At 40.8% G+C, this 26,727-nt stretch overlaps 2 protein-coding genes across 4 annotated transcripts in view; both read left to right on the plus strand.

The window, feature by feature from the left end:
- Window positions 1–26,727, plus strand: part of LOC134537554 (neurobeachin-like protein 1) — a 611,081-nt gene that overhangs the window by 504,453 nt on the left and 79,901 nt on the right. The window lies entirely within an intron of this gene.
- On the plus strand, window positions 7,463–12,661 carry LOC134537562 (larval cuticle protein A2B-like). The gene is made up of 2 exons (XM_063378127.1): window positions 7,463–7,517; window positions 10,113–12,661. Exons 1-2 carry the CDS (start codon window positions 7,503–7,505, stop codon window positions 10,608–10,610), a joined length of 513 nt encoding a protein of 170 aa, XP_063234197.1. The 5' UTR covers window positions 7,463–7,502; the 3' UTR covers window positions 10,611–12,661.

Genomic DNA, 26,727 nt, shown 5'->3' on the forward strand with positions numbered 1-26,727 from the left:
GCAACTACTGCCTCTTGGTCGCCGTGTTCGTCCCGAACAAGTTTCAGGGGAAGACCCGGCCATATCTCCTACGCGTGGACCATAACGTAGCGACGGAGCGATGGATGCGACCCGTGATGCGTGAAATGTTGTAACATTTGCATACGAGTTCCGGGAGTGTTTCCTGTGGGCGGGGGGGGCCTCAGGACTACCCTTTCCTGCGCAATGCCAAGGCCAGAGAAACCAGTTAGATGCCCGTCTAGTCAGGAGGTTTTTTTTGTGTTAATCGATAAGTGTGACTATCGCTGGTGCTTCTGGCGCGGTATCGCCTCTAAGTGAAAGACTTAACTGACGCGCAGTCTTCTCTTCGTGCGTGGGGCAGCTGTGAGATTTGAGCGATAACCATAACATTATGTGGGGGAGAAATAGAGAATAAGGGCGGTATTCCAAAACTCTCGGATAAGGTAGCGAATAAGTACTGCCTTGTTGGGATAAAACCGTAACCTAAATCGCGGGCCGTATTCCAGAACGTGTCCAAACCGAATTCTAGTAAGGAAACTAATCGGAAACCGTTTTAATTAATGGTGCTCTGTGCGAGGCTAGAAACTGGCTTCAACGCATTCTAGTGGACGTTTCATCACCATCGATACAATTGCTACTGAAAAAAAAAAATACTAGAGAACATCACCATTGCACAAAAAATGGAACTGCCTTTCTAATTTTCTCAAGTACTTTTCAAGTTGCGATTATTTATTGTTATGACCATTCAAATGTACAAAATGTATTCCAGGATAGTTTCGCTATCATACAGTTCCATGTGGCTCACCAACACGCTTGGTACGTCCCCCAATGATCACAAAAGTGACTACGTACGAGTTAATGGCGCCATCTGGAGGAAATCAACGAAAATAGTGATCTCTGCGCATGCGCGCAGTTCATGCAACAGATTGGCAACGAATAAGACACCAAAATAAATTCCCTAAAATCAAGGTACTGGCCGTGTCCTATCGTGCACTATGAATACATCCAGGGATCAGGTGTAGTATGTTCAACACCTAACTAAACCCTTATTTTTGTTTCAAAGTGTATCGCAAGTACCTCGAGTGCTTTCAAGAATCCCTACCGGATGAAGTATGCCTAAAAATTATTCCGGAAAGACGCGTTATAGCCATTTTCAATCTTCTAAATGTACAGGTTCAAAACGAAATACGAAAACAGGACTTATTCAACCGCCCTCGGAGTATTTTTATATTATTTTCGTAAACAGACACCAATAGGATATGACGAGCAGTTTTCAAACCGCGTGGTTTCTTGTGACGCCCTGCACACCGTGTGTGTTCCCGGGCAGGCGAGGCGCCGTAAGTTAAAGAAGTTGAAGATTCGTCCTCGCATTCCGTGGCACGGGCACAACTGCGCGGGCGGAAACGCCTTCGACCTGTGACCTTTTCCCGGCCGGGGTTTGTGGACCTGTTTGCGCCGTTCTGCGATGCCCCGTGGAAAAAATAAATAATTAATAAATGGCACAGAAGGTGGGGTCGGCCAAGGTAGCTTGCTTGACTTACTTGCTTGGCTCCCAGCGGAAGCCTTTTCGATAACTCATCCGCGGCGAGGCGCGCAAACAAGTTCGGAGTCACGGCGCCTAACGACCCTTCCCTCGCATTCCTAGCATCCTCGCGTTTCTTTTGTTCTTCGAGAATCGCTCGCGCCACGTCGTCACGCTGGCGTGTTAGAACCACGCTTGTGACCGGCCTCGTTCACTGAGCATCGATGATGTTACCAAGGAGGGGGCATTGTTAAATATTACTTTGCTCCTAATGTTTCGTATTTTTGCACGTGATTTTAAATATATTCATAAAATAAACCCATTTTAATTATTTATAAAATAATTTTTCTCTACCAAACAAGTCTTAATTTAATGGTTTTTATGAACTTAAATGCAAATTTTTATGTCAGTCATATCAAATACTATGGTATACAGTTTTGGATTGAACGTTCGTTATTGTCTGCAACTTAAAACTCTTTTTTTTTAGTACATCATTTATAAATGGGTAAGAATTAGAATTTTACAAAATCCTGAAGAACTCAGGAGTCTATGGTTTTGGGAAAACCTAATTTACTGCTTTATGAATGATACACTAAAAATAAAGCCTAGTTACGGATGGTTAATCGATAACATTATTTTATGCTTTTAGTTCACGCTAGGAATGACATAAAATTACCATTTTATTTTATAAAAATCATTATATAAGGACTTATTTGGTAGAAAAAACATGTTCTAAATAATTAAATGTGGTTATATTTTGATATTTTAAAATAATGCGAAAAGGAGAAATTTTAGAAGCCAAAGCGTTTAAGATACGATAAATTGTTTGTAGCTGGTATTCGAAACTATAAATAAATAATGCAGCTGCATTGCATGGACTTTTCGTGAATTATTAAATAGTACAGCCGACTATTTTATATATGTAACCCCTTTTGTTATTCTGTCCGTACAAAATCAAAATCTCAATTATTCACTTATATTTTTATCTAAATCATAAACTAATGTTCACAAATATGGTTTCGTGTTTCAACTATAGATTGGTAGAAACTAGTATTATTTATTGTACTTGTTTTCGAAATTAGTTTTACGATTTCGTTATTCTCGTAACAAATGTCAAGATTTTTTTTTAACCAATTTAAATTATTGGTACATCATTGGGTTTCAAGTAACAAAACTGAAGCAATCAGAATTCGCCTTTTCTGATGCATGCCACTGGCTTACTTCGTGAGCTGTTCGTTGTCCGTGCGCGCCGCCAGGGAACCGATAGTTCATACGATCATAGTTCATAGTTCAACGATAGTTCACGCCTTTCCTGCGCCACGACTCGTGACCATAAACTAAATATTTGAATCAAACCGAGTCTCGTCTTCTGCGCGTGAGGCAATCATTGGCTCACGATTTGTCAACGGAAATGGAAGAACAAATCAGATGTCGTAAACATTGACACGGCCGTTTATTTACAAATAATATTTCAACAGTTTGTTTAAATTATTTAGTACGCAGTGTAATCATACACAGAAAATATGAAAATGCAGCAGTAATGAAATGTCAAGCACTAACTGTACTGGAGCTTGGGGGGAAAAATACGAGATAAGAGATAAGACACGTAGTTTTGACGGGGACTCACTTAAGAGGCCACTCCAGTGTTTCAGGGGCACTACGCAACCCGCGTTAACCTCATAAGATTCAATGCTATTTTCATTTTGCTTGTAACTAACTAATATAGATTTCGAAATGATGTTCGCTTTATATGTAAGACAACGATGCTCTTATCAAAGCCCATTTCTTCAAAAACGTGCATAAATTATGGTTCAAACCTAGACAGTACACTTATTCATATTAGTAAAGATTAGTATAACACAATAATTTATGCACGTTTTTGAAGAAAGGGGCTTTGATAAGAGCATCGTTGTCTTACATATCAAGCAAGCATCATTTCGAAATCTATATTAGTTAATTAGTTATAAGCAAAATGAAAATAGCATTGAATCTTATGAGGTTAACGCGGGTTGCGTAGTGCCCCTGAAACACTGGAGTGGCCTCTTAAAGACAAGAAACTCAAAGTTGTTGATGTGAAAACATCTTATCTCTCGGCATACAGCAGTTGTTAGGCGGAATTTCGTGAATGTAACGGAAGTCTATTGGAGCGGAAATGTGTAAACACGATGCTGCCATCTGTGGAAGTCCCATAAATCTAGAAAATATGGCGTACCCACGTGATTCATCCGTATATATTGCTTTCGTGAACATTGCAGAGTTTACATCGCACATAGGTATTAAAAAATAAAACTTTATAATCAACTATCCTTTATTATTTGATGTTAAAATGTATGATAGTAAAAGTAAATAACGACAACTTAAATAATACACATTATAATTTTTACAATCCTTAGTTAACTTTGAAATGTAGAGAGATAGCGCAGTTTTCGTCATACTGTAGATAGACAAGATTTTGTTAGCCTACATACTATATTCGACGCCATGGTGAATAAAATAATTTCGTGACATAATTTTTCCTGTTAAATCTTAAATGTTGAATCATCTTTATAAGATTAAGTTTAGTTTGTAGGCCGCGTTCGTAATGTTATTGAGAACCAACCAAATGTATCATATCTTTGACGTATGGCTGTCCCAGAACCATTTTTCCTGGCTAATAAATAATGAGCAAAAAAATTTCCACTAATATTTTGCTAAAATTAATCATTTTCGTATATTCAACACGCTCAGCATTGTTTAAAAAAAATGATACGATAATTTTTGTGTACGAGTTTCGTTTTATAAGTTTATTTAAAAATTTAAAAAAAAAAAAGAATTTTCTCGTTAGCGAGGTTAAATGTTTACACATCACTAGCGAGTACTGAAAGTCTCGCACAAATTTTTTTTTTCGTGTCTTTATATAATCGTCGGTTACACTGCTATGTATGAATCTACAAATGTGGTAACGTGATCGAAAGTGCGTGATAATAGAATGTATCGAAAAACATTTGATTATCAACGTGTTTCGAGCTCGAACGGAAGCATTAGATTTATCGCGTAGTGCAAAAGTAATAATAATAATATTAATAATCACTCAAAGACTGGTATACTGCACAATTCTTTCTCGATACAATTATATTATGCTGAAAGTGTTCCTTCTATGATGCAAATTATTAATAAAACATCGGTGTTTTTACAATTACCATAGAAGCGATCAGGTGGTAATGCATTACCGCGAAGATCCTATGTGTAACAATAATATTAATTTTTTTTTTTTTTTAAGTTTTAGTATATGTCATTAGTTACATACATTTAGTTCCGTAGTAAATATTTCAGTTGATTTTTGATCATGAATATCATCGCTTTATATGAATTAGTAAAATAAGTAGTTCACTACGGTGGTGCTTTCCATCTTGTCGATTTGAAACACTAGCTGTGTACAAACGGGCTATTTGAGTAGCCGCTTTCAGCGTCCTGGGCATATGGGCAAGCGGTCTACATCTACATTTAGTCTACGCTATATATTTTGTTTGTAAACTAATTATAACTAAGTGTATTTTGTAGGAGGGGTCCGGGTTAAGGAGGGACCTAGGTGTGTCAAGTAAGTGTACAAGAAGTTCAAAATAGACTTATATTTATTATATAGTTCGTCAGCAAGCGAACAGAAAAAAAAAATGTAAACGAGAAGTGTAATTAATTGCTGCTTGGCTTTTGGTATTCCCAAGAGTTTTTTTTCCAGCTTTATCATTGCTTAAATTGAGAATAATTTCACATATAAAACCTGAAAGCTAGATATTCTATAAGTGTACCGCAAAGTTTGCAATATTCTCCTGTTATTGCTGGTCTGAAAGCGAATCCCATTTGCAAAGAGCAGTCACGTGACTGTTATAGCTTTCAGGACTCACCCAGTACACTTTGCTGGAAAACGCTATGAGTTATTGCGGTTACATCACTTTTCAATTGTAAAAGTCAATAATCACTTTCTACCGCGCACTTATCAATCCTTCATGCGCTGAAAGTATGATAGAAACTCCGGCAGTGTTTTTGTATCCATATCATAACTAGTGACAAGATTATATGGTGAATTGCGATAAAACCGAAATAACACCGAAAATACACCACAAAGCACCGAAATGCAACTAAAATAATAAAATATCAGCATTTTAAAATTAAATTTCTAATTTAAATCAAAATAATATAATCTTTTAAATTATAAAATTTATCATGAAGTTTGTATCAAATTGTACGTATTAAATTTATTGGATGATTTTTATTTTCTTGTATTTGCAACTGTTATTATTATAGTAACTCATTTTTCATTGCAACGTTTGTAAATTTATCGAACAGATGCCGATTTAATTTTTACCATTCCGATTAGACATGCTTATTACAAGTTTATTATATTATAATTAATGTAAAAGTTCATCATGCATCAGTCAAAGTGACACTGTTTTAGTGAAATAAGTATAAATAAACATTTAGTGTAATGTTTGTGGAATAATATGCTATCTTTATGATCAAAAATGAAAAAAAATAACACCGAAATCTCCTGCTTTAAAAACGAAATTGACCTTTTAAAAAACCACGTAACCGTGTCTCTAATTATTGCACACACTTTTGCGCGATGTCTCCTTATTAAAAAAGAAAGAGTAATTGAATTATCACTATCAATCTTTTCAGCAAGGCTTGAAACTAAATAATTATAACTTTTCTCACAATACTAAACACAGTAGACTGGTCTTGTATCCTACAAATGTGTGTAATTGTGCAGTAGCGTTGGTTGGAGTTTTAGCTGATCGCATCGCACGGCTGATTGTCGCATGAAGAATCTGTATTAGGGCATTAGTCCTTTAATTTTCACATAGTTGGCCCCACCTGCAGCACAGCTTTTGCAGTGCATTTTATTGCTTTAGGCACTTGTTGAAGTTGCAGTCGTCCTCATGGTCACGGCCTGGAGGCTGGTCGTAAATATGATGATGTAACCTGGTTTGAAAGATTAGGAAATTATAAACTTAGATCTGTGCAATATCATGCCAAATTTTATGTTTGAATAACTCAAGACTGGAATTAAACCAGAAAAAAAATTCTAGAAGTTAACATCCTGTGCATATCCGATATGATACATCTGTAGTTAACGATAAAGAAATGTTTCATTAAAGGTTTTTGGTTTAAAATGAAACTTATATTAGGTCAAACCTAATATTAACTAACAATATAACTGCACATATTTTTTCTTCTTTAAAGCAATAGAATGTTACTTCGTTGTTAAAAAAAAAAAGTTGCTCTATTTTCATGATTCTGCATGCTTGCTTTTTCCGTTAATATAAAAGTGCAACAAAAAATTATCTTTGCAGCATCTCAACCTAGCAGCGGCTCGTATTGAAACCAAATATTTTTGTCGCAGCAAATCATTTAAGAGTTTTAACAACAAAATGGTGCATTGAATGATGCCTCTTATTTGGATATGTGTAATGTTTTATGTGAAAAGAATTATTTTTTTTATTTGTCCGTAGTCTGCAGTGTTCGGCATGATTCTGGAAGAATTTTCCTTTAGAAATGGTAGTAATGCGTTCCCTGCCTCTTATTTAAAGGCACACAGACGTGATGCTGTGTCTGTCGGAGATTCGCAAGGCGATCGACTACCGACCTTCGCCCTGGAGAGATGATCTGGCACGTCACCAAGGGAGGGGATGTGTAGTGGTTTGTGAGGGGTGTAGGGGGGAGGTGGTAGATTGTGGACCCTCGCCCCACATGGCAGCGTGTCGCAACTCCCATCCCGAGCTGGGGCGTCAGCGGGATTCGCTCCAGGGGGGCGGGGCGACGCTTCTTCGCCCGCCGAGAAGGTCACTAGTCGCGGCTCCGCGTGCCCTCCAGGGCCGCCGGAGCAGGAGGGGGGGGGAACCCCGCGGGCCTGCGTGGTCAGCTCGGCTTAAATAGCGGGCACACTGCCCCAGTCGGCAGCAGATCGCACCCAGCGTCTCCTCTGCCTGGACCACTTCTAGCGATGGCTTCTCCCAAGGTAACACTCGGCCGTGCGCATCTGCCTCGACTCTTGCCGCTGTTGCTCAACATTTCTATGTCACAGACATATGTGTAATATTCACAGGCCTATCCGCCGTCAATTAATTCAGGATTGGCTCTTTTATTTTTTCTCTTTCCGCACTTAGGTTTTCTTTAACAAATACTCTACCGTGGATAAGGCATAGGGGAAGGGGGGGGGTGCTCACTGTGAAAGTATTCGTAACTGTTAAACGGGGATGATAACCGTGATAATGACGCCAAAACTATGTTCTAAGGGAAACCTTTCGATGCATTTAGGCCTAGACCGCTTAGTAAGATGCCTCGTGTCTGTTAACCCAATGCGCAAAACCTTTGTGACTCAGATTCCGCGGGCTTATTTGCGAGTATTGCGCATTCACGACCTCGGGCGTAGTGGTACGCATGCCTTGGTGTCTCATGTTGTCCTGTAAAAATAGTAGATATTCTTATATCAACCAGTCAACATGCGAAGGTATATAAAATATGTAGTGTGATTCCCTTCCAGTTAGTGCCGTGGGACCAACAAGTAGTGTGCGCCCCGTGTTCGGGGGTACAGACGTGCAAGCCCACCTCGTTAAACCTCCTCAGTAGTCTAGTGACACTTCTGTTGTAGAGGCTTTGAAAAATTACCGTCGTTTGAGACAGTTTAATTCTTATGGTTACTCATGCAAGCGTTCAGCTGTCTTGCAGAGCTTCGCCATTCGCTGGTCCCCCAGCTGGAAAACCGCGGGTTCGATCCCCCGAGTTTACTCCTGCGGGAAACTTTGCTCCCGTTTTCTCAGCACAACTTCGTCTTAGTATCGCACCTCACATAAGTTCACACTCGCCGTGCGCTTATGTCGTTGCGTATCTGGCTCGTTTGAATACTCATCTCAACGTAAATTCTCCATACTTAGATGCAAATCATAGCTTACGGGGACTGTGAAAAAGGTTTGAAAGGTTTTTTTTTTTTTTTTTTTTTTAATGTCTCGATCTTTCCACGTTTGATTTGCAATTATGTATAATGTAATACGACGGTAACTTTATTTTCGTATCGAGCTTAGAGACTATACGTCGCGGAAAAATGTGACTGGTTATCAGCCTTCAACACGCTTTATTCCATATTTGCATAATTTCGTTTTTTTTATTGGCGCTGATCGGTGAAAGAATTTCGTCCCTCATTTAACCAATGAGGGAAAACCGGCAGTACTACAAAACGGCCTTTGATTCACTCAGAAACAATCATGCCATGTAAAAAAAAGAGTTTTGCCAACCATGTTAGTAAGAAGAACTACCACTAGAGTGCAAACTAGCTTGGCATTCCGAGATAGCTCATTTTACATTCGTGAGCCATGAGCCATGAGCGAGGCTTTGAAACCTTTTTGGCCAGCAGGGAACAGCGTTCTGAGTAAACTGTTCTTGTGAAGACTTTTGAGACTTCACTTTCACTTGTCGGATTGGAAAAAAAAAATTACATATGAAATACTTGGCGCTTCACATTTATGGTTACATTTTTAAGCATTCGGCTTTAATTATTTGTAAACCCATACGCTTATCGTGGTGTGGCTGCCTATGGGTTTTCACAACTCTCAAACTCAAATTTACAACTTCATTTCAAGTGATTTTGTATAGGCGAGTACCCTCGGTGGCTGTGTACTGTAAGGCGTGACCCTCGTGCTGTAAGGGCGAAGAACCGTAAATGTATTGCGCCAGAACAATTGATAATTCATGAGCTTGTTCTTTTAGCGTTGGCCCGATTACGATTATGTGGTATTGACGGTTGTGTTAAAATTTATTGTATACTTAACACGTTGCCGTGTGAATTCACAGTTCAGGCATGTAGGGAAAACAACCATCCTCGCATTTGCCTACCACGATTCTGGACAAACCAATGAAAACTGTGATAAGGGTAGCTGGACTAGGATTCGAACCCGGCTCCCAGTAGCGATACTTTGCGCCGTTTAGGAAAGGTCGCATCGTGCATGAACAACGAGAATACGAAAACAATTATACAATCTGAACATCGTAGCAGATTTCGATGGGGTTTGTTTTGTCGGCTAGACATTTTCATTGCGGGGACTTTAATGTACAGAACTAGTCAATACAGGATATAGATTTTTTTAAAAAAATTGCAAACTGTTAACATTATTTTCACAGTTTAAATGTATGTATAGTAGCTTCAATTTTAGCCTCTATTAGTTATTATTCAGTAAATACGTGTTGAGAATATTCTAAACGAAGCTAATAAAGCAAAAGATCCATCGTAAAATTTGACAGGAATAGCTCTTACACAATGGCATTAATGGCAGTTAAATGAAATAACAAACACGTTTGTGAGACCCATCTTCAAATTCAACGGGCGTGTACGGATTATAGTCAATTCTGGTTTCAACTTGTTCGAATAGTCGACAAGCTAGCACATCGAAGCTTCATCGCCGTTGATACCCGAACGCGCTCGTCCCAATTTGCAGTAGAGATGTCCAAGCCATTTTCGCACGCGCCTTCGAGCATGAAGTACGTGGCTTGGAAAGTGTGGAGAATCCCCCAGGTCTCGCGGCGGTGTCGACTGTCGACTGACGCGCGGTGACTGTTGCAGTGCGCGCTGCTGCTGCTGCTGCTGGCGGCTGCCGTCTCGGCGCAGGACCCGCAGTACGACCCCAACCCGCACTACTCCTACTCGTACGCCGTCGCCGACCCCGTCACGGGAGACACCAAGAACCAGCAGGAGGCGCGCGACGGCGACGTGGTGCGCGGCAGCTACAGCGTCGTCGAGCCCGACGGCAACCTGCGCGTCGTCGACTACGCCGCCGACCCCGTCAGCGGGTTCACCGCCTCCGTGCGCCGGGGCCCCGCCGGGTCCGTGGCCGCCCCCGCCAGGGTGGCGCCCGTCGTCGCCCCTGTGGCCCCCGTCGTGGCCCCTGTGGCCCCCGTGATCCCCGCGCCCGGCCAGATCTACAACCCCTACTACAGCCGCTCGCCGTACAACCGCGGCGCCCTGGGCTACCCCGGGTACTCCGGCTACCCCGGCTACACCGGGTACACCGGCTACCGCGGCTACCCCGGCTACACCGGCTACCCCGGCGTCGCCTACTGACCGCCCGCGACTCTGTATCCGCTGCTCCGCTGATGTCTAATAAACTGCTCTCTCACCCCCTCTAGCGCTCTTGTTTCATTGGCAACCTTCCGTGACGCCGTAGCGCCGTCGGCTGCAGCCTTCCTCTGTCTTCCCTGCGATCCCTCCCTTGCCGCTCTCCCCTCTGCCTGTGGAGGATGTCTGCTGTCTTCTGGAGCGGCAGAGTCAAGCTGGGGTGAAAACGTGGTGTGCCTAGTACTCCGCTGTTGCGGTGAATAGTAGTTGGATTGATATCCTTGCAAGGTTTGGTAAAAAAACACAGGGTATGCACGATAAACATTTATTAAGGAGTCGAGAACTACCGGACCTTGTGTGCATCAGCGACCATGCCTTGTTTACCACTAACTCTCCGTAGCAAGTACCTCTTCCAAGCGAAGCGGGGTTGTCGCGTCGACCTCTCGAGTCGCGACACAGTTCAGGTCGCAAGAACCACGAGAGTCATCGGCGGGAAGCTTCGAGGGGTACTCGAGGCAGGCTCCGGAGGGCTTCGGACCAGCGGACGGGCCGTGGTGAGGGGCGGATCTCGGGCCCCACGCGGATAGCATCCGTGGTTACAACTCTTATGACGTGCTGAGCGGACTCTGCGGCTGTCGTCGTCGTCGAAAGGAAAGTTACTTCCTTCCAGTTGCGAGATCCAAACTCTCGTGACCTGACCTCCAACGGACGGAATGGGGAGAACAGCATCTCCCAGGTGCACCCTCCTTGGACCAGGCACTGGGGTTCCGATGTCTGGATGCATTATAGCCACCAGCGGTCAAGATGGCAGAAAATATGTCTTCACTTATGTCCCGTGCTTTCCTTTACCTCTTTGCATTTTATCTTCCTAGGCCTATCCTAGTATTCTTGCAGTTTTGAAGGCTAACATTTGTTTGTCTTTTCATTCCATTGTGGTGCTTTTACTTTACTTACTCTTCGTTCTCTCGCTATCTCCGTAACAGGACGTACTGTCTGAGATATCGACAAGTATTCAGAGTGAAGAGGCAGAGGTGGACAACGTGCACCATTTTAAAGTTATAGAACGTCTCTTCTCCGTACCTCTCCAAATTGTATATTTTATTTCTATGATCAGGCCATAACATGATAATGCTCCAAATAATAAGTGTAATTATTGAACGATATTTCTACAATAGGAGTTCGTACATCAAGTCGGGCGTGTCTTCAAACCATAATTCCCCGCATACGAATTTCTCCTACGAATAAAAATGTATTGTTGCTTCGCTTGTGCTGAAAATTATTACTTGCAACGTTTTTCAAACCTTTAGTCATTCATTTATTTAAAAATATTTTTATCGTGTACATTTTTAATATTATACGTATTGTGATGATACCATCCACCTATTTTATTTTGACATAGCAGAAATGGATCTCCGCGAAGCTGTGACGTTTTTGACAGTTACTGTCCACCTAGTTGGGTTCTGGGTCACCTAATCTAACCGATTTTATACGGTTTTGTGACCGTAAAACGACGAGACTTTGTTTTTGGTCGTGGGCTCTTGTACTATTTTCTTCCGGAAATCACAATTATACCGTTCCGTGTATCAAAACACATAAGCTTCCTCTGAGGAGACACGCGTTATTCATACGTCATTCATAAACTTTTGTAGCCTATATTTTCCTTGGTAGCCACCTAAATACTGTATGTGCATTATGAGTTTGGAGTGAGAAATCTTTTCTCCCGTATTTGTTCTTACTGTTACGCCTGGTGTTAAAGAGGTAGGTGACCGGCTGTACATAGACGCTGTGCAAGTGCGTGTTGTAATATTTTCAGGCGCACCTAGTGGCGAGGCAGTTCGTTTTTCTTTATCGTCTTGACTTACTTTTTTGTCCTGCGCGCCCCTGAAATTACATGACAGTTCAACAGAGTTTCTGTAGCGGTTCACTCTGGTTGTTCCAAATACATTAGGTACAAATACCATACAACACAGGTGGGCGTGGACAAATAAATTATTGGAATGACGTAACACTTCAATATTTGTTATTGGTTAATAGTTAAATAAAATGTTTATGTATCTGATGACAAACCTTTTTTTGCATGTACGTATTAGGACTTTTTTTAATACTGTAGGTTTATTTTGGCAACATTTTGCTCAATAATTTTTTTATAAGAGAGAAGAAAGTTCTTTCTATCACAAATTTTAATAAATTTCAAACAAATAACTTTAATAGTACACACATATTCTGCCATATATTGGCCCAGGTTTGTTGCACACAAATCTTGAAGCTGTCCTATGTTCGTTCAAGTGCAATTGCTTCTTCATTAAAAACTCTTCCTCATACAGAAACTCTTTCGTAAACAAATAAACTGTTCCTACAACAGTTGCACAATTGCAAGTGTAAAAAATACAGATAATTTTGGTGTTAGCACAAAAGCTTGGATGCTGCCACATTCAAGACTGATTACAGAACTGAGGTTGTCTAAGGAAAATAGTCATAGATTTCTGTTGGACCCTTCTCCCAAGAATGTGTCAAATGAATCTTTTGAGGGTAGGTATTATAATTGTGAAACCAAAATTATTTAGATATTTCAACACAAGGAAAAATATCATGAATTTTTCCTCTGCAATATGCAGTTATGTATTTTTTAAAAAAGTAGGTAAAGGAGGTAGGACTATAGAAACCGAAAGAAACCATCGTTTTCAAACAGATTTTAGGCCATAACTCTTTTCCACCGCTTAACTTTTAAAATTTGGCTTTGTTAAACCATAGTTTATAATTTATTGGAATGCCTGAAGTTAATAGTGACTGGCTGCTCGTAAGCGTTTAGTTTTGGGAATGACTACAATTGTAATAATAGTGTCCATAGACACTATATAATGGTTCTGGAAAACCCCTTAAATTTTGGTCTCTGTCTCATCGAAGACCAATTGTCCGTATTAAAATGTTATAAAATTGTAATGCTATAAAAACTGTTTATATGAATAAGGTATGCCATTCATTGGCGCTAGTCACCTTTTTTAGCATCGATTTTTGTTTAGCTAAATTTTATTACTTTTTTTTCGGGGAATATTTTAATTTTCATAGGACCTTGGATTTTTGAAGTTATACTGAAGTTATATGAAAAAATGATGAGAGTGAAATTTTAAGACGCGCGGGCACCATGTAACGACATTTTCATAGGAAGATGGCGGACCCACGTGTATGAACATAAACCCACATTAGGGGACATACCAAACGTATTGGTGTGCCAAATGAAACTTTATGATAGTGAAATTACCATGGAATTTATTTTGGTAAACTAAAAAAGTCATAGTAAAGATTAAATTCCAATGTTAAAAAAAAACACATTATTACGGGATCACATCACTTATAATACACATTTTCCTCGTAACCTTTTGTCAGAACAGTGGTTATACTGCGCGGTCAATATGCTGAAGGGCCGTGGTTGAAAACTCGGCGGTAGGTTTTTTTTTTTTTTTTTTTTTTAACTTTTTTGAAGTTATACTTCTTTAGGCGCGTTATGAAAAAATGATGAGAGTGAAATTTTAAGATACGCGCGCATCACTGTAACACAAAATTAACAGGTTGAAGCTGCCCGCTAAATCGCTCATTAAGTCTCGAAAAAAAGGCTACCAATAAAATAGAAATTGAACCTCTATTAGTCGAGCATGTTGGCACGCTCTCGCCTCTGATAACTGTTTTCATATTTATAATATTTATCCACATCTTTCTAGTTTCTACATTCACAACACGTGTTTTAGTTTCATACAAGTGTGAATTATATATGTGTTAATAAATTATATTCAGTAGTGATTTAAATATAATATTTTGATTAATATTATTTACTATTCGTAAATATTAGTAAAAAAAGGTGCTTATATAATTTCTCAAGTGCTCCAATATAATGAGGTTAACTATTCGTGTGTATTATTTATTGATATAAATTAAAATATAATTTAATATAATTAATACTAAATATTATTTATGTTAAATATTTATTAATTGTTATTTAATATTTACAAAATAAAGAAATAATTTTTATAAAACATTTAATAAAAATTTTGTGATAAAAATTAAAATCGAACATCAAATTAAAATAATATTTTTTAATATTTATTATTAAATTGAATAAATAATAAATATGTAAAAAAATAAATGAACAAAATTAATGAACACTTTTTGATACAAATTATAAGTGAATATTAATTTAAGAAAATAATAAATATTTAAAAAATGAATAATTTTAAATTAAATTTTTGAATTTATTATTATATTTATTTACTTTCTTATAAAATATTAAATTATCAATAATAAATATTTAAAATTATTAATCTTATAATATTTAGTACAAATTATGTCATACATATTTATTATTCTCTAATTTTTATTTATTTAATTTTTCAAATTTAAACTGAACTTTATTGACTATTTTGACTATCTTTTTCCAGCCCTTTTATTATTTTATAGTAATTAATTATTTGCATGCAATTAAAAACTATTTTTTAATGATGCCAAAGAAGTATAACTTCTTCAGCGCGTACATAAGTACACGCACCCATTATTATTGTTTTTTTTTTTTTAATCGTGGCTACCAGCCCAACAGTTCCAGAACCACACGCTGGCGCTCAGCAGCCGCGCGCCTTATTCCCGTGCTGAGCCGAGCAGCGCATCACAGTCGCCTGCGCCTCCTGGCTCGTACAGACGTGACACCGACCCCCCCTCCCCCTCATCAACTCAGTACAACTGTGAACACTGTTTTGTAGTGATACAGTCGTGTTCATGTAAATGTACATATTTACAAATACGTGTAATTTATCATAAATATTTCTGTTCTGTTTACAAAAGAAAAGTGTAGAATATATTTAACCTGCGAAAAAATTCGTCCTTGCATTGTAACAGTCTCGACAATTTTTTTCCCCCCTAACCTAACTAAAACTAAGTGTATTTTTTTTTGGGAGGACTCTACGTTAGGGGAGACTCTAGATGCGTCCCAGGCCTTCACGCCTAATCGTGCTGGGTTTCAGCCACGCAGAAAGGGTTAGCACGGCATCGTGTGCTTTGTTCGGGCTTCGGCCAGCCACGGCAGCGACTGGTCTCCCCTGTCTTAAACTAGTTGAGTTGCCGCCCAGGTGAAACATGACATGCATGGACACGGGGTAAACCCCTGGGCTCATCCATGCGGGGTCAAGTAGTGCAAGGCACTAATCAGGCAGGTTCAGTACAGGACAGGAAGGATGGTGCTGAGGAAGAGTTGATCCGCGGGCAGACAGGTCCAGCCATGCTGGGGTCGGGAGCTTGGGCCTTGCGGTCCTGTTTGGTCTTTGCGTGCGTGTGGAACAGTGAGTCCCGACCATGCACTGCGCGCCTAGCAGCCAGAAGATGCTGTAGACATTAGGGGCACTAGCTAGGCGGTGGTTATTTCTTTAGCCAAAACGGGGTTCTCTGTAAAGTCGGTTAACGGACGATAATTTTACGTGATAACGCCATAAGAAAACATTGGATGAAAAATTGCATACTTTTTTAATTTTCAAATATTTTTTACAGTTTTTTTTAAATGTAATTTAAATAAATTGTTTAAATGTAATCACGAACAATTGGTTAAAAATACCACCTTAACCTGTTTGATATTATAGAAGATTTTCTCGCACGGTGGCTGGCCGGTTCTTGCACGCTCGACTCAGGCGGAACGTGACAATGAGTCGTGCTTTTTCGTGCGTGCAGCCGGCGTTCATCGATTTATAAGACGTTATACACGTCAAAAAGAAAGATTTTTGGTGTTCTGCCATAATTTTTTTTTATTCAGCTTGTTACGCCTGTACATGGTTGCTACCGGGTGACATGGCCATTATCCCATCTGGAGCCTAACCTGACATGGCATGTCCTTACGTTCGCTGATTAGCGATGCGAGGTGAAGTTAAGCATTTATGTTTATGTGTCTGTTATTCGTTAGTGGTCCTTCTGGGAAGTGGAGCTGCTGTCGCTCCGTGTCTCCCCTGAGGCGATTGTGGCAGCGGCCAGGGGAGTCCTTGACCCGCGCGGGGGGGGGGGGGGGGGGAAAGCTCTCTAGTCGGTCACGACAGCGGCCGGCATTGTGTTTCGGCGAGTCAGCGTGTCGCGTTCCATTTCACCACTCGCAGTCCAGGAAACAAACCTTTTTTTTTTTTCCTTTCTTAAGGGCGTATGTGTGTTAGTAAGCCGGGATGATAAGTGCGTCTAGCGAGCTATTTGCCCCTGAACTGGCGCGCAGTCTTCTCGTCGTGCAACTGTGAAATATTAACGGTAGCCATAAGATTAAATTATGGAGACATGTAGATAAAGGTGTATAGCAATACCTTTTGAGTCCGTTTAGGTATCTTTAACGGAGTTTTCCGAGTCGGAAAAGTGGAAAAAGTATTTACGTTTCGGTATTTCGTTTTTAAACTTTTATTTTTTAAATTAAAACTCCCGGTAGAGTTTCTTAATGGTTTCGAGGGACTTGCATTGCATATTTATCTTCATTTCTCCGCCATGAAGGTTACTGCTCAAATATCATAGCCGTCCTGTGCGTAACGAGGGCCCTGCGCTCACAGGCGATACCAGGGAGGGGCGCACTTGTTATCCCACGTCACTGGCACGAATACACCCTGACTATTCGGGCCTCTCAACGACGTACATTGTAATTAATAGGTTTTCGGGTGTCTCAACATGGTGGTGGTGGGGTCCTCCCCCCACTTGCTGCCTGTCCGTCCAGTCATTAGCACCATGCCGTGTTTGAATAGCGTATCTATCATTCCAGACCCTCGCGGACCCATGGTAGGTGTCGGGTACTCGTACCTCCACCTGCCGTGTAAAATATCCGTCAACACCTCATTTGTAGAGACTTGCAAAATTCGCGGATTCATTTCGCGATAGGCTAGCATCAAAACAACTATACCTTCGTACCGCATCTGCGATTGGCCCACATTTTATCCGGGTAACTGTGAGCCAATGGGAAACACTAAACCAAGAAAGTGCCGAATTACGGACAGCCTAGTTGAGACGTCTCACGCGTCAGTAGCCAATGAACAGGTGTCATTTCCGCGAATATTTAAAGGACTGTGGAATCTATCCTAGAGGTCAATGAATCCGCGAATTTTGCAGGTCTCTACTCATTGGATTAAGCCCACAGGGGATCAGATACCGTGAGTTTGACAAGTAGACTGAGAAAACGTGTCTCCTTTTGGGATTGTCCCCGCTGAGGGTTCCTCACGGAGCCCAGGTCGCCAGGAGACGGACTCGCCCTGGTAGTTGGTCGCTCCAGCCTTGAGAGCCAAGCCCTCGGGAGTCGACACTCCGGAACGGGCGGTCAGGTGAGCAGCGTCACACAGCCCCGACACTGGCCTGGACAGCTGGGTTGTCCGAGGAGTCCCTCGGTGCTCGAAGGAGGGGCTTACGTTGCTTGTGGTGGTGTCGAGGCTGAGATGGATTCCCTCAGCCTTTCGTCAGAGTCCTCCGACACCTCTGAGCCGCGCCGAAGTGGCGTGTGCGTTCTCGCCACGTGGGGCCACGCCGAGTTGGCAGGGGCCCTGGACGGGTGGGAAGCCTACGATTCACTCGTCCTTATGGACATACCCGAATACTCACGTTGGCAAGCCTTTCTTTTCACAGACGAGAGAGCCAAACCCGAAGTTCCCCGAAGTTCATGCTCGCTTTTTTTTCCCCCGTACCACAACAGTTGTATTTATTTGGGGTAAACCGTTTACATGATTTCACAGTCTCTTTAATGTAGCTATCCTAACCAAATCAACCGTCCACAATGTTTTAAAGTATTTATAATGTAGCTAACCTAACCTTATTGACCATTAGTTATCATGAGTTGTATATTTATTTACAATGAACCAAAAAAAAAAACCGAAGATGCGCACGATCGGACGTTCGGCTCTCTCGTCTGTTGAAAGAAGGCTTGCCAACGTGAGTATCTGGGTACGTCCAGAAGGACGAGTGAATCGTAGGCTTCCCTCGACGGGTGTCTCGGGAGTGCGGCAGACATGCGCGAGTTGTTGCGGGATAGCTGCCGCCGGTCGCACGCGCCGCGATGTCGCGCGCGGGAAGCCCCGCGTGGGAGAGGGTGCACGGCGGAGGGTGCTTGCGCAACCTCGCCGCGCGTCGCGGGTTCGCACGCTCCGATAAGGCATCTTCCCGCCGCTCCTGCCCCGCCACGGGCGGCTCCTGCAGCTGCCTACAACTGACACCGTGCTTCCGCGCGGCACGTGACGCCGTCTGTCGGGCGGGCCCGCCTTGGAACATGTTTCTGGCAAACTTCAATAGTCATAGTAAAAAGAAATCTCAAGTTTTAAATTATCCAACACGTATTTTCCTTGAACTGTGTCAGCGGGCTCGATAGCTGCTACGGTGCGGGGGCTCTGGGTTCGAATCCCGGGTAAGACATGGATGTAATTTGTGTTGTCTTAATATGCCATCAATCACAACTACAATTTCACAATGACTCGGGTTGACATAACAATACAATGTTAAGGGGGGGAGATGATTGGCACACTGGTGACTGTCAAGACTTGCCTGTGTGCCACCCATCTTTATTTTTTTTTTTTTTTTTATTTTTTTTTTTTTTTTTTTTTTTAAGGTAGCACGGAGGTAGAGCGCTCGCTTGTTAAGTGCAAGGGCCATGATGGTTCAAGTCTCGTCTCTAAAAAAGATAGTTTTTTTTTTTTAATTTTTTACATTCGAATATAATATATAATAATAAATTTTAATTTTTCTTTTATCGGAGCCGTTTCATCACATACTTTGAAAATTTCGTATTCTAATAAAATTATTTAATAGTCGACGTAGTTCCTCCGGCAGCGAATTCTAGCGGCGGGTAAGAAAACTACGTGTGATTAGCGTCAAGAAATGTTGTTTGAAACGTAATTTTCTTTTATTTATCACGCTCGTCATTATTTTAAAGAGTTCTACGTTTACGCGTGAATTCTATCGTTTTCGAGGTTATATGTTCACACATCACTGGCGAGTAATGAAAGACTCGCTTTCAAATTAAATTTTTTTAAAATTTCTTTGTCGTTATTACGTGTTACTTACGTACTTGTTTTGTAAATATTTCTCTGGTATATTTTGGTTGATCAGGAATTTTTTTTTAACCAGAGCTGCAAAGTGCCACGCAGGTAATCATAATTACTAGGAGTTAGTATCTTTCGTGAAAAAAAAAATGAAATAAAATATAACATAATGTAAGAGAAGCCATGGCCCTAATATGCTGGGCCGTCGAGCACTCGCTTGCTTCCTCACCGGATGGCTGTGAGTCCTGAGCCCGAAGCGAGTCACAGACGCTGCTGCGCGGTGTTTTTAACGCGCAGACAGTCTCGAAGTTCAGTATAAGATGGTCCTGATGATCGCAAACAAGCTTGCTTTCGTGAGTGCTAAATTTCCTGGTTAATTAATTGCATATTGTTAAAAAAAAAGGTGTAAAAAGGGAAATAAATTATTATTACATTAAAAACACTTAAAAGGTTGTTTTTTTCGTAACACAAGTATACACAAATATTTTCGGAGTTTTAATTTTTTTCAGTTGAGCCCCTATTCAAGGAGATAAACTGTTTTATAATGTTTACCGGAATTATTTACGAAAAACAAACACTCGCGTGACCTGCGGTGCGTGACGTTCTCCGCGACGTGTCTCGGGAGGAGAGCGTTCGAGGGCGCGTGTTCTCCGTGTCGGCGGCTGCTGTTCACTGCCTCCGGGGCGTGTTCACTGCCTCTGCGGCGTGTTCACTGCCTCCGGGGCCGTGTTCACTGCCTCTGCGGCGTGTTCACTGCCTCTGCGGCGTGTTCACTGCCTCCGGGGCGTGCTCACTGCCTCCGCGGCCCTGGGCGCCTCCGGGCCCCGCTTTCCACGGACGTCCGGCCCGCCTCCCGCCGAATTCCGGTGCCGCAGGGCTTCACAACAACCACGCCGTTCCTGAACTGCTCAACATAATCCCAGCGGGATCTGTTTACGGAAAGCATTTAAGAATACGCTGAGGTGCCGTTAAGCAGTTCTGCTTCCGTACTTCGTTTTCACACTTTGTTTTTATGAGAGTGGGATGGGTTAAAACACGTGTTTTCGGAAACACAGTACTGTGTGTGTCACCAGTTGCCAGCACCTTTTCAGCTTCTCAGAACAGATATAGAAAGAGGTGTTAAAGCCAGATTGAAGGAAATTTGTTGTTTTTTTTTTACAATATTAAAAATATTTGAAAAGTGTGTCCATTACAATGGACACTGGGACTGAAAGGGTTAAGACATGAAACGCCCGGTAGAGATTATTGAAAAGCGCCCAAGGGACTTCGTGTTGCACCTTTATCTTCGTTTCTCTGTCTTCGTGTGCACGAAGAGAACACTGCGCGCCAGTTCATAGTCTTATAGCAACTATGCATATTGCATTACAATAGAAACAAATCAAACCCATCATAGTCAAATTATAGATTATGATACTAATGGTAACTATTAGGATATTTACAATAAATTACTGCTGTTACTGGTACTGCTACTCCATGTATTGCTGCTACTGCTGCTTGTTATGCTGCTACTACTGCTACCGGTACTTCTATTCCCGATACTGCTCTACTGCTGCTGGTTCTGCCACTGCTGCTTGTTATGCTGCCACTACTGCTACTGCTGCTGCTACCGGTACTGCTATTCTCGGTACTGCTGGTACTGCTACTGCTGATATTGTTACTGCTGCTACTGCTGATGCTACTGGTACTCCCGGTACTTCTGCTACTGCTGCTGCTACTGGTACTGCTATTCCCGGTACTGCTGGTACAGCTACTGCTGATATTGTTACTGCTACTACTGATGCTGCTGCTGGTACTGCTACTACTGATGCTGCTACTGCCGCTGGTACTGCCGGTACTGAACCACCCCAGCACCAGCCTGTAAGGAAACAGGACGAGGGTGGGAACGGGCTCCGGAGGACCGCAGTCTTGCACAAGGCGCGGACACAGGGGCGCGGGCCTACCTGGCCGCATGACGCAGCTAAACGCCGCTACTCTGCTGCCTCCCTGGTTGCCTCACGCGCGCCCCGCGGCGGCTGTCGACTGTCCGGCCGCTGTCCGCAAATGTCACGCGCCGGCCGCCGTCCGAGCCCAGTGGCTGTTCCTCGAACCCCGCGTCTCACCACCACATTCGGACCAATGGGACATTTTAAAGAGCTGCTGAGTCCAGTCCCGCCTGGATCCAACACTCACTACAAGCAAAACTCTTTTTACCAAAAAAATGAATCATCACTCAATGTAACATCAACAGTTACATTAATTTGGATTTTATTTTTTATCTTACTTGTAGGCAAAAAATAATCAAAGTTGCAAAAATGTAATTTCATTTATCTGTATTGATACAGGAGAGAGTTTTGTTTGTCTGCCTGCAGCTCGCATAGCGCAGACACAGCGAGGCCTAGAGCCATGAATGTTTGGCACGCAGATTCTCCAGTGGTGCTCCATTTGTACCTCGAAGAGATTTTTTTCGAAATTCGTCAGTTATTATTGAATGTTTTTTTTTATAGCGATTTGGACCACGTTTTTACGATGATTTCCATAGCAACGGCGTGCAATGCATTATTGATGATGCTTTCTTCGTCTCCGTGGCGACGAGTATCGCAGTGTTGATGCCTCATTTGCTTGCGGATCGTAATCCAGTCTTTCCGTTATTATTATATTTTTCAGTCTTTCCGTAGTTATTATCTTTAATGTAATATCGACACGGCAGTGGCTAAATAAACGCGAATTCGAAGGCCCTTAAAAAAAGATATGCCATCTTGGATTATTATTTCTTCCCATTCATCTTAGTTTTAATGATTTTTTTCCCCCTGAGTTGATTTCCAAAATTATATTCAGTTTATTTTTTTCATTCGAGACGCGACAGTGGCGTACTCGCAATGTGGGGCATGTATAGGGCCACATGAGCATTGTATTAGCGTTCTGCCTGCAGACCTCCGAAGCGAAACGCGGGTACATCTACTAGTGTACCTACTAAATCCACTGAAACACGGTACGTTACTGTAATTGGGTAGAATAAGTGAAATTGAATACCTTTGCTTAGTGTCCATTGTGTACACAATACAAATTAGCAGAAATTTATGCTACGAGTTGGTTTTCAATAATGATTGTCTTAAAATTTTTTGGGGGAGCTGTTCTGGACCACACTTGACGTAGGTTCCGCCCCACAAAAGTAATCGTCGATTCCAGGGCAACCGCCGTTGATGAACGGAGCTGTCACGTGCGAAGCAAGTGTGTCACGTCGACTCGGCGTCTGTGTATTCCTGACCTCCGGAGGCGCGCCGGTATTTTCTCCCCGCGGGCCGCAAAGCCTGCATTGCTCGGGCGACTTTCCTTCCGTTGCGCAACGCCGCTGGAAAATATTCAACACATGTTAACTGGCCTTTGTGCAGTTGCGCCAACCTGCTCGCCCGAGAACACTGGAGGGGTAATTACCAAGACACAGGCTCTTGTAGTCCACGAACCCTACTTCAATCCTCGGTGTGGCCCAACCGTCGGCAGACTTTCAAGAGAGACGAGCCAAATATTAAGTAAACGGATTCTCCATTTATTTTTAAAGATTTGCAATATGTGTTTTCTCTGTATCTTCATGTAATTCTAAGACGATATAAAAAAACTACATAAAGTCAAAATATTGTATTCGCAAAGTCAACAAAATGTCTGGAAAAAACACGTAAATGCAAAAAAAACATGGTAGTCATTAGAAGAGCTCTACTGATAAAACAAGAAAATCTTAAATATTTTTATTAATATGTTATTGAAATTTTAAAAAAACTGGGCAGTGTGACGTAAGTTGAGAGCGAAGTTTGAGAACAGGCGCTGTGATTGGGCAGTTTGATTTTATTCAGAATTCTTTTATTTTTACGCCAACGACACGTTCGGCTCGTCGAGCCAGTCATTATGCTCGTCTGCTGTTGAAGGTTAAAAAAAAGCAAAGGCAAGTAAAGTATGCGAGGTCACAAGGACGCAGCTGAGTGCTGCCCAGAGCCAAAAAATGTTCTATACTTTTACAAAATTATTCTTTGTAAACCAGTTGCCAAGAAATAGTTTGTAATATCCTACAAGAAGGATATTGTAACTTCGTTAAACACATGGCTGTGGTAATTTTTTACATATATGAAATACTTTTTTTTTCGTGTCAAGAAAGTATTTCTTACGAAAGTTGGGGCATGATTTTATATTTTATGTTTCATTCAAGCATAATTTATTCAAACCATGGAAAAGATAATCGAATTTTCATAAATTTTACTTTTTTTTTGTTGTATCATACTTATTTTGTGCGCAGTTAATACTGGAAAGCTGTTTCGATGAACGTTTTACAAACAAAGCGTGAATTCCCGGGTAAGAATCCGAACCCAGTATTGCTGCGAACACTGTGTTGTAGTGATGCAGTTGTTTTCATGTAAATCTACTACTTTTACATGAGTATATAGAATTGTTCCATTAAAAAAAAAACACGGCGTTGGACCCCGCGCGGCGCAAGAGCGTCGGCGCAAAAAGAACGCGTCATTCAATTGTCCTCGCACAATGAGGGGCGCTTCTCTCGGCGGCCCGCAGTTGTAGCCCAGGAAACAAAGGTTTCAACCTGTGAAAAATTTGTCCAAAGCTGAATTTTTGCACAGTGGTAGAGTCGACTATGCTTAATAACATACCGAAAGTTTACCGCTGTAGACCTTGTGCGTATCACTAAAAATTTGCAGTTAAGTCCTAGATGACAGCGACTTGCAGCAGTTCATTAAAATGCTTCCAATTTTCGCACTTTTTACCGTAGACTCTCGATAGCTATATGAAAATAATCTTAAAGCACTACTACTCACATTTATGATTAATAAAGTTCTAAAAGTTAATATTAAAGGTAAGAAAAAAAATGTTAAATTAATGAAAAAAGTTTTTTTACATCAGTCAAGGCAATAAAAAGACAATTCACGTAAAAATAAAGGGTCTTACGCAAATATTTCTTTAACAAACGTTGTTGTTTAGTTCTTAATCTTTACAGAGACATATCTCTCAAAAGTCTAGCTTAATTTATAGGATCACTAGAGACTCCAGAGCTTATCAATGTTGTCTACGCACTGCGACAGAGCCACAGCCGCAAGCGCTGTGGCCACTCTCACTCCCACGAAATCGAAGATTTTTAATCTTTCTAAAATTTGCTCCTAACTGAAATTTAAAACAGTGGTAACATTCAAGTTTTCTAGCAACATTTGAAATGTTTACCTCCGCAAACCTTGCGCGGAACACCGAAAGCGAGAAGTTAAGTCCTAAATAATACTTTATTGACCACTCAAAAATATGACACTATAACGTAATTACAATAGTATACTTTCAGAATAGCAAACCAAAACTTACTCAAAACATTATTCTCAATGATTAAATTTAAAAATCTTTCACTGCGGTTTACTAAATATATTTATTCAACAATATTAGAAGAGTGGTGTTCTGAAAAAAAGGGCACAAATGAAAATACGTATTACAAAAACACGTAGAGCCCGATGTGAAAACATTAAATAAAAGTAGTTGCAAAGTTCTTAAACTTTAAATTAGTTTGTTTGTTGAGAGCTTGGTACAATGTGTCTGACCGCTAAAGCGATCCGAGCCGCGTAGTGTATACTACTGCGAGGTTGTCGAAGTAGGCTCGGGTCGGGACGAATTTCGCCGTAAAGAAACAAAGGTTTTTAATACAGGGAAAATTATCCCAAAGAAAAAACCTTGTACAATTGCAGAATGAACGTTTCTTAGTAACATATCAAAAGTTTACCGATGCAAACCTTGTGCGTCACACCAAAAACGAGCAGTTAAGCCCAAAATGTCAATTTTTTGCAACGATCCACAATAATGGATATTGCAAATGGAGTTTATGGGGTAGACTAACAGTATGGAACCCAAAATAATCTAGAAACTTTGCCCTATCTGAGGATAGTGATAACAAGTACAAAGTTTAAACATATTTCAATAAAATAGACAATTTAAATCATTAAAGTTAACGAATTCACTTTCATTCAATTTTTAGGAAATATAAATACATTTTACATAATCTTAAAGAGCCCAAAATGGAAATCGCTTAGAGTAAACGTTGTTGCATATTTATTCTTCTTTAAATTGGTATATTTTTTAAGTGTCTCATACAATTAGTCTGACCGCTGAAGCGATCCGAGCCGCGTAGTGTATACTACTGCGATGTTGTCGAAGTAGGCTCGGGTCGGGACGAATTTCGCTGTAAAGAAACAAAGGTTTTTAATACAGGGAAAATTATCCCAAAGAAGAAACATTGTACAGTTGTAGAGTGAACGTTTCTTAGTAACATATCAAAAGTTTACCGATGCAAACCTTGTGCGTCACACCAAAAACGAGCAGTTAAGCCCAAAATGTCAATTTTTTGCAACGATCCACAATAATGTATATTGCAAATGCAGTTTATGGAGTAAACTAACAGTATGGAACCCAAAATAATCTAAAAACTTTTCCCTATCTGAGGATAGTGATAAAAAGTACAAAGTTTAAACATCTTTCTATAAAATAGACAATTTAAATCATTAAAGTTAACTAATTCACTTTCATTCAATTTTAGGAAATATAAATACATTTTACATAATCTTAAAGAGCCCAAAATGGAAATCGCTTTCAGTAAACGTTGTTGCATATTTATTTATCTTTAAATTGGTATATTTTTTAAGTGTCTCATACAATTAGTCTGACCGCTGAAGCGATCCGAGCCGCGTAGTGTATAGGCTACTACTGCGATGTCGAAGTAGGCTCGGGTCGGGACGAATTTCGCTGTAAAGAAACAAAGGTTTTTAATACATGGAAAATTATCCCAAAGAAGAAACTTTGTACAGTTGTAGAAAGAACGTTTCTTAGTAACATATCAAAAGTTTACCGATGCAAACCTTGTGCGTCACGCCAAAAACGAGCAGTTAAGCCCAAAATGTCAATTTTTTGCAACGATCCACAATAATGGATATTGCAAATGCAGTTTATGGAGTAGACTGACAGTATGGAACCCAAAATAATCTAGAAACATTGCCCTATCTGAGGATAGTGATAACAAGTACAAAGTTTAAACATCTTTCTATAAAATAGACAATTTAAATCATTAAAGTTAACGAATTCACTTTCATTCAATTTTTAGGAAA

The sequence above is a fragment of the Bacillus rossius genome, chromosome 12 (genome assembly GCF_032445375.1).
Source record: "Bacillus rossius redtenbacheri isolate Brsri chromosome 12, Brsri_v3, whole genome shotgun sequence".
NCBI classification, from domain to species: domain Eukaryota; kingdom Metazoa; phylum Arthropoda; class Insecta; order Phasmatodea; family Bacillidae; genus Bacillus; species Bacillus rossius.